The 12590-nt window shown below is 40.4% G+C and overlaps 1 protein-coding gene across 1 annotated transcript in view; it reads left to right on the top strand.

Moving 5' to 3' along the window:
• ngfra (nerve growth factor receptor a (TNFR superfamily, member 16)) overlaps positions 1 to 11320 on the top strand; it is a 30619-nt gene extending 19299 nt beyond the window's left edge. The window contains exons 4-6 of the mRNA XM_079644094.1: positions 772 to 1012; positions 2307 to 2512; positions 7863 to 11320. Coding sequence (XP_079500220.1) covers positions 772 to 1012; positions 2307 to 2512; positions 7863 to 7915 — 500 coding nt within the window. The 3' untranslated portion in view covers positions 7916 to 11320. The remainder of the gene's footprint in view (positions 1 to 771; positions 1013 to 2306; positions 2513 to 7862) is intronic.
• Positions 11321 to 12590: the final 1270 nt, after the last annotated feature.

Here is a 12590-nt window from a genome sequence, read left to right as displayed (position 1 = left end):
GCAGAGATCACATAGATGGTGACGTGGTGAAGAGAGACCTGGTGTGCAGGGCCCGGCCTGGTGTGGGGCGGGCTGGTGGCTGACAGATATTTGCCCCCCTTCTCGAGGAACATTCCTTTTATTTCTGCACACAGCAACCCAGCCAGAACCCATCTGTCTATCAGAAACAGCTGCTGCTTGTGCGCACTGTATCAGACATCTGGTTGGGGACATGGTGACTAAAATTCGAACAAACAAGTACTCAGAGAAGATACGAGAGTATTTCGCCTTGCTAAGCCTGAAATATAACTTAACAACTACTGTGTGGGCGAACATTTATTTCATGTATTCACTGTTCCAAGAGGAGAAATCCTAATATTGCCTTGACTTATCAGGTACAATTTTTAACATATTCCTTCATCATTGTCACAATTTTTACAGAAATTCATGGTCCCCAGAGGATGAATCCTAAGAACTTTGCTGCTTCTCTCTACTTAAAAATTAAAAATACAATAAAATGTAACACGGACGTTCAAGTTCCAAAGGAGAAAAACCACTGTAATTTAAAGCTGCAACTAAAGATTATTTCCATTATCAATTAATCCGCCAATATTTTTTTCTTTCAATCATTTGGTCCATTAAATGACAAAAAATAGAATTGAATATGTATAATTATAAGATCGGATAAGGCTGTTTTGATCCAGGGCGTGGCTTAACACCTCATTCCATTTCTTTTTCAATCGTATTGAAGCATGTTTCTTTTCTCACAGATGCTTTATTTTTTCCACACAGATCCTCTGATGCCAACATATGCTACTACTACCTCCGATATGGACCTGTCTCCACCCTCATTCACAAATCTCTTCCCACCCGGTGGCTCTGAGAGCCCGATGCCAGGAGGAGAGTCGACCACGTCCAGCGCCGGCTCTCCTCGGTTCCTCGGCCACGGACTCAACGAAAACCTCATTCCCATCTACTGCTCCATCCTGGCGGCCGTTGTGGTTGGCCTTGTTGCCTACATTGTTTTTAAGAGGTCAGTTGGTTGAAAAGAACTAGATGAAAAGCCGCTTTGTGGTAATGGACATTAGCACAGTTCTGTTTTGCACCTCAGCCACAATATAAAATAGGACATAGAGGCTGATGGAGATAGTGGTGTTGGATAAACTAACAGATGTGGCCTCAGGCTAAATAAATATCAGTTAGGTGCCTGTTGAAATATTCAGGCCTGCCATGGTCTAAAAGCTTTTGACCCACTTTCACAGAATCACTCCAATGTACCACAATGGGTTTAAAAAAAAAAAAAAGGAAGATAAAAGAGGAGTTAATGCATTACAGAGGTCACAAACACAAAAATGCAACCACACATGCAAGCACTCATACAGACAGACACAAGCCCGGGCTGAAACAAGTAAACAAGCTCATTAGTGGTATCGATTGTTTAGGAAGTGCCAACCAGGAGTGCCAGATTTACTGGTGGAGTAACGCACACATCTTGCTAATAATCTTCAGGTTCTCGTCATCATGAAGAAAACTGACTGCAATTTATGTGAAAACTTTAACACCTGTAGTAAACACTTAGAGGTGTTAACTGTTCCACTCAATATCTCATGAATATTTTAATCATTGATCCACAGGCATCTATCCTCTAAAGAGAAGCACCAGTAGAGAATTGTAAAGCTTGTTCATGTTTTTGGAACAACAAACAAGCATCTTTTTATAGTTTTTCATTTGGAGGCAAATACGCAGCACATACTATAAGCAGTTTACAATGATAAGGATATTATGCTAATTAAATTCATAGAGATTTCTGAAACAGTAAGTTGCTGATTTATGAAGGAAGTAGACAAAAGCAGCTTCTTTATTATATTGGGCGACTACTGGTTTTTCAACTTTGATTTTGTAGTAAGCTAGCTAAAATTGCTACCATCAGCTGCATTGGTTGGTCGAAAACCAAGTCTCCATCTTGACTTTGCACTTTTTCAAGCTGACCTTTTAACTTGTTAAAAAGGCTCTTTATATTTAAATCTGGAAGTGTAAAAAATTCAAGTCTTTTTTGTATGCAATCTGAAACCCATCAAGCTAATGTATTTAACTGCTCCCTTGGAAAAAGCTTAGAAAGTAATAACGTCATGAGGGATTTGCCACTAGTTACCCGAACACTACCTGAATCAGTTTAAGGACATTTCAAGTGATGTTTGAATTTATTAGGTATTGTTTTATTGGTTATAATGGCTGTGAAATCCAAAAGTCTAAATTCAGATTGGATCACATGACAGTATCATATTGAGCCGATGGTAATCTTCCTCTGACCTGCCACTTCTCCCCAGGTGGAATAGCTGCAAGCAGAACAAGCAGGCAGCTAATAACCGCGCAGCTACCAACAACCAGATGGTGACTCCGGAGGGAGAGAAGCTGCACAGCGACAGCGGCATCTCAGTGGACAGCCAGAGTCTGCAGGAGCAGCAGCAGCAGCTCCAGGCCCAGGCTGATGTCCAGGCCCAGCCTTCACACTCAGGCACACAGGACCAAATAGGTAAGACTGGAACAAACTCGTGTTTTAGTGTTTAGTTTAGTGATTAACAGCAGTACGTCATTATTTTCACGATGCAAAAAATACATTATAAGGCTGGACGAAAATCCAATAGAACATAGGTAGTATATCAGGTTTAGTGGTTGTGCTAAAAGTATTTTTTATGCATTTATTTTGGAGTTTTGTCAAGTCAAGTGAATTCAAGCACACATTTGACTCATGGTCTTACATTTTATTTTAAATATAAAACACTGCCTGTTCCTAGACCCTCGACTCAGATAAGAAACACTAAATCGTTCTGGTTCCACTTGCCATTATGTGATAAACAGCCGAGTTCCACTTTATTAAGAACAGGCGCAGTCTAATGCAATCCTATTAAATTATATGTTTTAGCATTGGGGACAACATTTAACTAAAGACATATGTTATGGAAGGGCAGGTGAATTTCATTGTATTTGTTTGTACATGGCTACATAAATTGATATTGAGTATATATTGATGTAAGGAAAACATCAAATCAACATAGTGTTTTAGATTTTGCTATTATTGGCAAATAAGATCCTGGCGTTATCCCACGACTTCACCACAGAAACTCTAAGCTAACATAAGACACTTCTCCAAGTGTGAATACATTCCTTCTTCATACATTGATATTCTAGCTGCCATTATTGATGACATCAAGATCCTCTGCTGAAACTTTATGTGAAGTTGTTCTCTGGCTGCGTGCAAGCTTTCTCCTCAGAACAAAAGACATTTCTGGGGATTGGGATCAAAACCAATATAACAGGTATGAGCAGGACTAACACCTCGCTGCCCAGAGCAGCCAAATCTAACACACATGATGCATTAGAGTGCAGGAATGTGTAGATTATGATTAAAGCAGCAGTAGTAACATGAATATAAGGAGGGTACTGAACATGAGCTTGGCTGTATGCCTCTTCATCACAGATGTTAAGGAACCAAATAAATCAGAGGGAGACGAAGCCAGCACTGACATACGTTACCATCTTAGCTTACAGCACATTCAAACATTGTAATGTATAAGGAAAGTACGTAACCGCATATGTTTGATCTATATTTGCCACTACAACTCGTCTGTATCTATATTAGTCCCTCTTTGACTCATGAAGTATTTTGGATGTACAGTATGTCTGAGGGGTAAACTTTATCACGTAGTCTTGCGAGCCAAACAACATCTGAAAGGTTGTTTGAGACTAGCTGAGTGATCATGTCTGGCTTGGGAGGATAAAAACAACTTTATACACTTCACTGATCTATGATGAAGCAATTTACAATGAGCCTAGTTGACTTCTTTCAGCGCATTGAGAGACAGAAACAGTATTTAGTAGACCTTCTTACAGTCAGCATGTATTTTACACACTTTACAAACTCTTCCTAATACATCTTAATTTGCATTTGAACATACAATTATTTAACAATATTTTATATCTTGGAGAATCAAGGAAGTGCTGCAGGAATAAGATGTGACCTCAAAGCAATGTTCCTTCTAAACTCAAATAGTTTATAGAGATGAAACCATTGCTTATACCCGGTTTATACACAAACACGAGAGGCATTAACCTGAAGAAGATGTCTCCAGTTTAGCCATGATCTTGTTATTCATTCATCTTTCCAGAATTTCTCTAAGGATCTCACACGTTTCTTTCAGAGTCTTATTGTAACTTATAGTAAAGCCTAAACATTGGTTATACAGGGATAATAACATGCCAACAAGACAAACTGATAAATCCTCCCTTGAACAATTCTCATCACTGGGAACCCATCACATTCTAATGAGGCTTGGGAAAAGCTTATTTTGTTTTGTTTTGTTTGAGTCCCTCTTTCCATTCTTCAACTTCGCAAATGCAAAGCTGGCTGCGTGTAAAAGAAAAGAAGGAATTTCTTTTGGAGGAAGTGCTTTGGATTGGTTCATTGAGAATATGACTGCCCCGTTAACCCTGTCGTCTCTCCAACTGATCAGCTCATTAGCAGGTGTTACGAGACGGGATACAGGCTGCATTTCAAAATCTGATCCAGCGCCAGTGTTTAGCACGTTCTAATTGGCATTAGCAGAGTCTACGGGTGCGGAAGCCATTAAAAAGGCAGCAAATACTCTAGTGCTCGGAGTCGCTGGTTCTTCTAAAACTGACTGGCTCTGTTAAAATACGTGAGAGGGTGAGAATATGTACGACAAATCCACGATAATCGCAGGGGGTTTCCTGATGCCAATGAACCATATTTTACTGCTGTCTAAAAATAATGGGAACACCTCCAGCCGAAACAAGTCATATAAGCCCTTAAAAGGAGAAATGGAGCAATGAAAATGTCCCGTGCTTTGACTGACAAGATTTAGAGAGGGTATTCCCTGCATGAGTCACTGAGACATGAGAGCTCCTACTTGAAGCGTGGTCAGCCTCATTTCTGTCTGCTCATCTCCATTAAAAAGAACCATCTATCTATGCAGCACCCCTCCCGGCCCCCCTTCACTACCTCTTTTGCTGCCTGCTTCCCACTCTGAATTGTGCATATTGAATGTGTTTAACATTTAAACAAGACTCTAAGCCCTCACTCACATCGCCCATCCCTGTCCTGTATTTGACCTCACAGTGTACACAAAATGGATTCAAGGCAAATGTCAATAAAAAAAAACACATTTGGAGTAAGGTTGCTGTTGAAAATCCTGATTTTGAGCTATAAGGGGTAGAGCTTTGGGTGCAAGCTTTAAACTGACTGGAAATTGTGATTACCACGAACATTATTAACCAGAATAAAGAGTAAAATCCCAACAAGGAAATAAGGATAAAACCTGCAAACAGAAAACCTAGGGGGAGGGGCTTAATCATAGCATTGCAATCAACGGCTCTATAGCGGCTGCAGTTCGAGTTGCATTTTGAAGTCGTGGACAAGAGCCTGAGGGACCTGAACAGTACATTCTGTGGGTAACATTATCCATCCGCAGCACTAATAATGTAGCTGAGTCATGTACTGAATTACTATGCAATATCAGTAATAAAGGATGGATGACTCATCATTTCTCCCACGTAAGGAAGTTTCTTCTTGATGCGGAAGTATACTAATTGTTGGGTCACAACAACATTAGACGTAGGCAATATTTCTGTTTTCAAAGTTGATTTACAGGTGATATATTTAAATCGTTTTTTTCTAGATTTGTGCAACTCTGTTGGAAAAATAGACAGAAAACCACAACCAAATTAGATTTTCAAATCTGTTTTCAAAACACAAGGTTCAGCCAAGCAAATGTTTAAATGTGTTTTTTTTTTAAAATCATCTCCCCCCATAATACGTAATAATAAGTTAAAGTAAGTGCAATTTGAATGAGCCAAGCAATGTATTTATTGAAAGCAGAAGAAAATATGAAATACAATGTAATTATAGAAAATATAGAGAAGCATTGAGGAAGTATTTGAAAGATGGCTCTTAGTATTGGAGAGAGGGAAAGAGAAAGGAGTTGCAAAATAGCAGCAGGCGATCTAAGGGCTTGGTGCTGTGGTTGATGGAGGAGGTGGTCTTTTGGTTTTTGTACCCAAGGACCTATTTACTTACAATGTGTCCATGGACTTTAAATGGAAAAACAATCAAATGAGTTGCACAATGAACCTCTTTCCTTAGAGAACAATAGGTAAAATAACAAAACAATATATTCGCAAATTAGTAAAGTAATCCCAATGTCTGTTAAGTTGTCCCCAGGAGTTCTTGTGGTTACCATACAAATAAAAAATAAATCTAAAAGATAATTCCAATCAGCAAATTTATAAAGCTTTTATCGTGGCTTCGTGTCCAATCAGGATTCCCTGAACGTGCTGATTAAACAAAGAAGAAGAAGAAAAATAAGTCTGCAACAAAGCGCTGCTGCGAGTTCACATTTCAGAACATATTGAGCTGGTTCAGTGAAAGACAGCTTGTATTGATTTTTGGAATGAGGTTCGGCTGAAAACATTGGACAGCCATGTGGCCATTATTATCACCAATATCTCTAAAAACGAAGTACAATACCAGTTCAGAAACAGTTGCATTGAGGTAGAATTACAGGTGCTACAGAAGCAACAGTTTATATGACTGAGTTTTTGTGTTACAGATGGCTGTGCACTGGCCAGGATCAGTGTCCCGCTGCTCTGTCAATGATTATGAGTGTCCGTTTGAACAGAAAGGTGCAAAGAGAAGTGCTATGGACTGTTTCCGTCACTGGACAGAATCAATGTTGTAAGACACAGTGAGGAGAGCAGCACGTAGCAATCCATGTTGTTTTAAGACGAGACAATGTGTGAAAAAGATGGGAAAGGGAACGGAAACAAAGGGAGAGTATGACGTTATAAGCAGACAAAAGAATCTCCCTCTTCTAAAGCTTTAAAATAAACCCTCTTGTACTACACTCCCCCTGGCACAAGGATGCATTGATAAAGATGAGAAAACATCCACCGAACTCGGGGGTCCTCTCAGAAACGCCTCTGCATTCCCGAGGCGTTTCCATGGCTTCCCTCAATTGACAACAGGTTAAGAGGTTTGTGGGAAAAGAGGGCATTTGTCTCCCTTCCTCATCCGGCTAATGACTCCAGTTTAACAGGTTCAGATGAGTGAGTGACACCACAGGGCCCCCTGCAGGGAAACTTGTGATTATCAGGGGATTTAAGAGTGTTCCATGCAGAAAGACTTACAGTATCTCAGTGGATAGGTAGTTATCATTGTGGCCAGGGAATCAACCCTAATCAAGGTCTCCTTAATCAAAGTATTTCTCAGCAGCAGAGCAGGAAACACAAGAAGGCTGTTTTTTTTTGCTTTGGAGTTTTGGTGGTAATCACTTGAAGCCTTGGCAGGGGAAGGGTTGGGGGATCTTGGGCACGACCTGCCGTGTGCACTCAGTGTTCCTTTGGTAACTGGAGGGACTGTCGTGACAAGGCATGTGCAAGTGTGTAGACGTATCTCAAAGTCAAATCTGCAGGTCCTACCCACCTAAACTATGGCATTTTGAGGCTGATGTATCTGCAGATTATGCTCCTCCTATCCGGCAGTGCCTGGTCGCAACCCTGTGCATAATGCATCCTCCCCCTTTGCATGTTTTATGCAAGTATGTTACCTCAAGGGGTTTAAAAAATAATCCACGCTCGACTACACCACACCACAGACTCTATGGGTTGTAGCTGCTGCTGTAGAGGCCCAGTCACACTTTTGGTGATTGGCTTTTTTTTAAATCTTGGATTGAATGCAGATAGTGTTTGACTGGAGTAGTTTTGGTACCGGGTTATTTCCCCTAACGACTGCTAATTTAAATATCACCACAAATGTCCTGTGTCCGCACCAAGAGCCTGACATTTTTCTTTTAACATTCTCTCCGCAGTTGTGAGGGTGGACGGCGGCCCGCAGCTTGACACACCTCCACCTGGAGTCTGAGGAAGGGGAGGCAGAGCCAGGGAGAAGAACTTTGGACCAAACAGAAAGCAGCAGGGGCCACATGGGAATATAAAACTGGCTCTGATTCATATGTGAAGTGGCCACAGAGTAAAGACTCGACTTGAATGGATCTCCTAGCACCTATGGGCGACTGTCGGACTCTTCATCCCTGCATATAGAGTCCAACTCTATCAATCAGTGTGTCCCTGGACACAACCTGCACGGCAATATCAACCACTATCTGTAACAACGTCACTGCAGATACATAATCATAGATACATGCCAGTGCATCTTCTATTATCTGACTATTCCCGTATCTAATATTGACATAATTCTCACTAACTGCCAATTTAGTCTCCTCAGCCCCTTCTTAAGCTTGACATTTTCGCCTAATTCCACAATCACTAGCCATGAAACATACTGTATGTGCCTGAAAATTAAATAGGCTGAAAGGTTTACCATTATCTCCTCTTTCTTTTTTCTTGTGCATCAAAGAGGCCTTCTTCCTCAGTGATTGGCCTTTTTCCCTCTCACATCTTCCTCTGTGGCGTCCCAGTCTCAGATAATCCAGTCTCTCAATAGGATTCACTCTATTAAACACCCGCCATCATCGGCGATACACGAAGCAGCAGGGGGAAGGAAACGGGGGATGTGAGTCACTCAATACTTCTTTTGAAGTTCCTTGTTCGTGTGTCATTTAACCACAGACATTTTTCATGGCATGTTGTCTTAGAATTACATCATTGTTTGAGACCGACTGATGTAGGTGAATCATATTTGGGAAGAAAGGTCATCTCCTCAGTAATCAACAATTTTTCTTCCTGTCCTAGAAATAGACCAATTCAGTGACACAGGGATTGTGTTTCATTCATTTCTTGCTCTTAATGTAACACGACCGATGTTTGTGGTATATTTCTTTGATTCTGTGGCTTGAGTTACACGGCTGATTCAGCAGGGTGCCTACGTGCTCCTTCATGGAGCCTGACAACTTTAAAGAAACATCTCCTCACTGCGATGATGTCTGCTGTCATCACTGACCCAGAGTAAAGAGCGAATTATTAAACAGATGCTTAAATGAATTTGGAACTTGAATGTGCAAGAAGGAATCCCATCTGTCATTCTTCACGACTACTGAGTAAAATTGGGACACCCCTCAGAGACAAACTCAGTTCACTATCCTCTTAGCTCACTTAAACCACTGACGTCCGCACACTCACTTTTAAAGTCTTGTGTACAGCTGTCTGCGTGATAGAGCCGGATAAACAGTGTTGGGTGCTAATGCATCTGCAGCGATCGTGCTCACATCAACACAGGGCCTATTAGAGAGACGTCCTGACAGGCAGGTAGTAATTACCTCAGGGTTTCAGCTTCATTTACCCTCGGCTTGGCTCGGCCACTTCCCATTGGGATTAACGCAGGGGACAGCAGAGGGGCGACACGGCCCTCTTTGAAGCCTCAACATGACATTACAGATCCCTTATCCAAGTCCGAGGCCGCTGACATTTACTTTATCACCATGGGGATATAAAAGCACTTAGCTGCGCGGCAGGGTGGCACCTTTTATCACACAGGAACACTTTTATCCTGCCTTCCTCTTGCTGCTTGCGGTAACTGTAAAAGCAGTCACCGTAGATATAATGTAAAGGAAGTATACTGTAGCTCAGTTTGACTGCTTTCATTCCTACAGGGGAAAATACTTTCTCAGGGTCCCTCCTGTTGTGGTGTGACTAAATATGATCAAAAGATCTCTAGATAATTCCTATACCTAACGTGTAGATGTAAAGCAGCTGTTGTGTTCAAAAACATGGAGTACGACACGGGGTGATACAGTATACTAATGATTAAAATGATTAAAACACGGATACATTTAAAGAAGGTAGTTTATTCCCTGTCTTTCTCAAATTCGGACAAGACACATACCTGAAAGGTATTAATCTCCTCATGAAAACTCATGAAACTCTAAATACGAGACTACGTGTAAGATCTATTTCTTTAAAGGAGAAATAAGATGTGTTTACTCGTCAGCAAAGCATGTAGAGTTTAGTGAGCAATAGATATTAAAGAAATGTGAGGAACACAGAGAAAGTGAGTCATTACATCCGGTATGGCGCTCCATGGATATGTCACATGGTCAAGGTCATCTTAATTGAACTTTATGATCTCTTAACTTGTGATTCATCTTGTACCACTGGAGCATTCTGAACGGAGACACATAAGACTGTTCTGCTCACAGCTCCTGAGTTTACGTGGGCACGCGTTGTGGACGTGTGACCACACACATCCACAGCGACAGTGTATGATTCACTCCTCTACTGAGTGAGTTGGCGTGATTCATCCCGGTCCTCGCTGTGGCAGTGACATTAAAGCAGACGCTGTTACAGTACGTGTTGATTCAAAAAAAGAGACTCCTCGACTCCGTCTCCCCCTGAGACACAATCGACCCTCGAGCAGCGCACTCATCCACCCTGAACCAACATATTCTCTTTCTCCTGCAGCTTGTGAAGTGACACACACAATGTAAGAATGTAAACCCTGAATATAAACAGAAATATGCAAGACACGTTCAAAAATAAGGTTTAAGTTTGCCCTTGATCTGTAGTTGTACATTTGTTTTCCGTTTTATTTTTTATTATAAATAGTATTACACTTTTTTGGAGTCAGTATTTTTTTAACAGTTATTTTGTAGCACTTATTAGATGTAATATGAATGCACTCAAAGAGTGTACCACAGTTCAAGTGCCTGTGTACAGTGTCAGGTGTCTTTAAGTTTGGAAGTTTTATTTGCATTTATTTTTTTGTGTATTTCTTCGATATTTTTAGAGCTTATGGCGGTTTTTAGTCAAAAGAAATCAGTTGAACTTTGGAGACTCAAGCAAACTGTATAAACCTGGCACCAATGGAGAGAGACTTACAGTACACTATAGGTTGCCAATGAAGACATACTGTATTTTAACATGCTATACTGTAGATACTGGCAACTAATAGGGTCATGTAGCATTACAAAAACCTATACATGTCACCTGAGACTTGCTCTAAAACTCACGTATGCTATTAGTCAATAGAAATCAGCTCTACTGTGCAAGGTTTTTGCATGTACAGTAAGTTTCATCACGTACCTCCATTTCAGAGGCAGAGACATGTAATGTGCCGTAACATGAACCCTGTGGAGAGGTTCACTGTGACTATGTTATATTGTTACAAACTTTATACAGATAGATCAGGACCTGCTCCCAAAAAAGCTGAATGTCACATGTACTTACCTACTAATGTAAAATGCATTGTGTAAATGTGAATTTTTAGAATTGATACAAGATACAAAAATACACTATAAAATGTAAAAAACTGAAAATGTGTGCAAATGAAGTGACCATCTATAATACATTAAACAGAGATGTCATTGCATAATGTGTCAAGTGTGTCTTTGGAGCTGATCTTAGACTAGCAATGTTAACATTCAAGGTGATACTTCCCAAAAGTATAACTTGCATATTAGTCACCGACCAAGTCTTATCTTGAAGAAAGCCATCATATTAAAAGTTCCGAATTCCAAACTCTCACAAATCATTCAGAATGACCCATAAAACAAGTCTCATGTGTGCTCACAACTTCCCAGGATCATGTATTTTTACTTTTCAAAACGGTATCCAATTACTTATTATTGTTAAACGTTCACACTTGTACATGTGCACTACTCGCCATGTGAGTACTTATGCTGAAGTGTAGCATTTAAGCCTTTTCCCCCAAACTCTTCCTTCGTTGAATAATGTTGTAAGATACATAAAGACATCTTTAAATGGGCAAAGAAAACTCAGTGAACTATTACTGGGAAAGAAAAAAAAAGAAAAACATCTGAATGTGTTCAAAAATGTTCCCACGATTGACTGTACAGACCTTAAATCTTTCAAGGACTTTCCACAATAAGTTACACACAGACTTCATGTTAGGCTCAAAAAATGCCCTTTTTCGTTTTTTACGCCCATTTTCACAAAACACCCAACAGCATTTGTGAAAATTACCCCAAGCACATGAAAATAAAATGCTGTAACCAGAAAGTATGGCGCGGCAGCCAAACCACAGTAAAAAGCAAGACCACATGTGTGTGTCCATTGGACCCAGAGTGTGGTTTCCTGCAGTCTTATCACCACTTAAACATTCTGGGGAACAACGGGGTCTAACTTCCTGCTACGTGTCAGAGATGAATCTTCAGCGATAAAATGCTCCACAGAAACAGAAGGGACATACGAAGAGGGAAGACAGCATCTACAGCATTAATGTATGTAGTTGCTGCAGTTTTTGGGGAAAACATTTCAGTTTCAACAACAGCATTTCCCATTCACTTCAGTGATTTCAAAGACAAGTGTATCTGGAAAATCTAAACAAAATCAGGAGTGTTCAAGCTTTCTGTTCAGTTTTTCTTTGACTGGTTTCAATATGAGCACCATAATGCAGCAAACCGCTGAGATGGAGGTGACAGATAGACAGCAGAATTTTCATTCGATCAGCAGGGAGCACTTATATGGAGACACTAATCAAACTGCGTTTTTCGCTATGTCAAGATTAATCAAGACTGAAAGTCAGCTGAAATGACAGAAAAAAAAGAAGTCTTAAAAAGATAAAAGGAAACAGATATGCCCATTGTAGGAAAGCAAAGACACATTTAAATATGCTCATGCGA

This window comes from Notothenia rossii (genome assembly GCF_949606895.1).
Source record: "Notothenia rossii genome assembly, chromosome: 8".
Classification (NCBI taxonomy): domain Eukaryota; kingdom Metazoa; phylum Chordata; class Actinopteri; order Perciformes; family Nototheniidae; genus Notothenia; species Notothenia rossii.
Note: the sequence above shows the minus strand (reverse complement) of the source record. Positions and strands in the feature narration are given on the sequence as shown.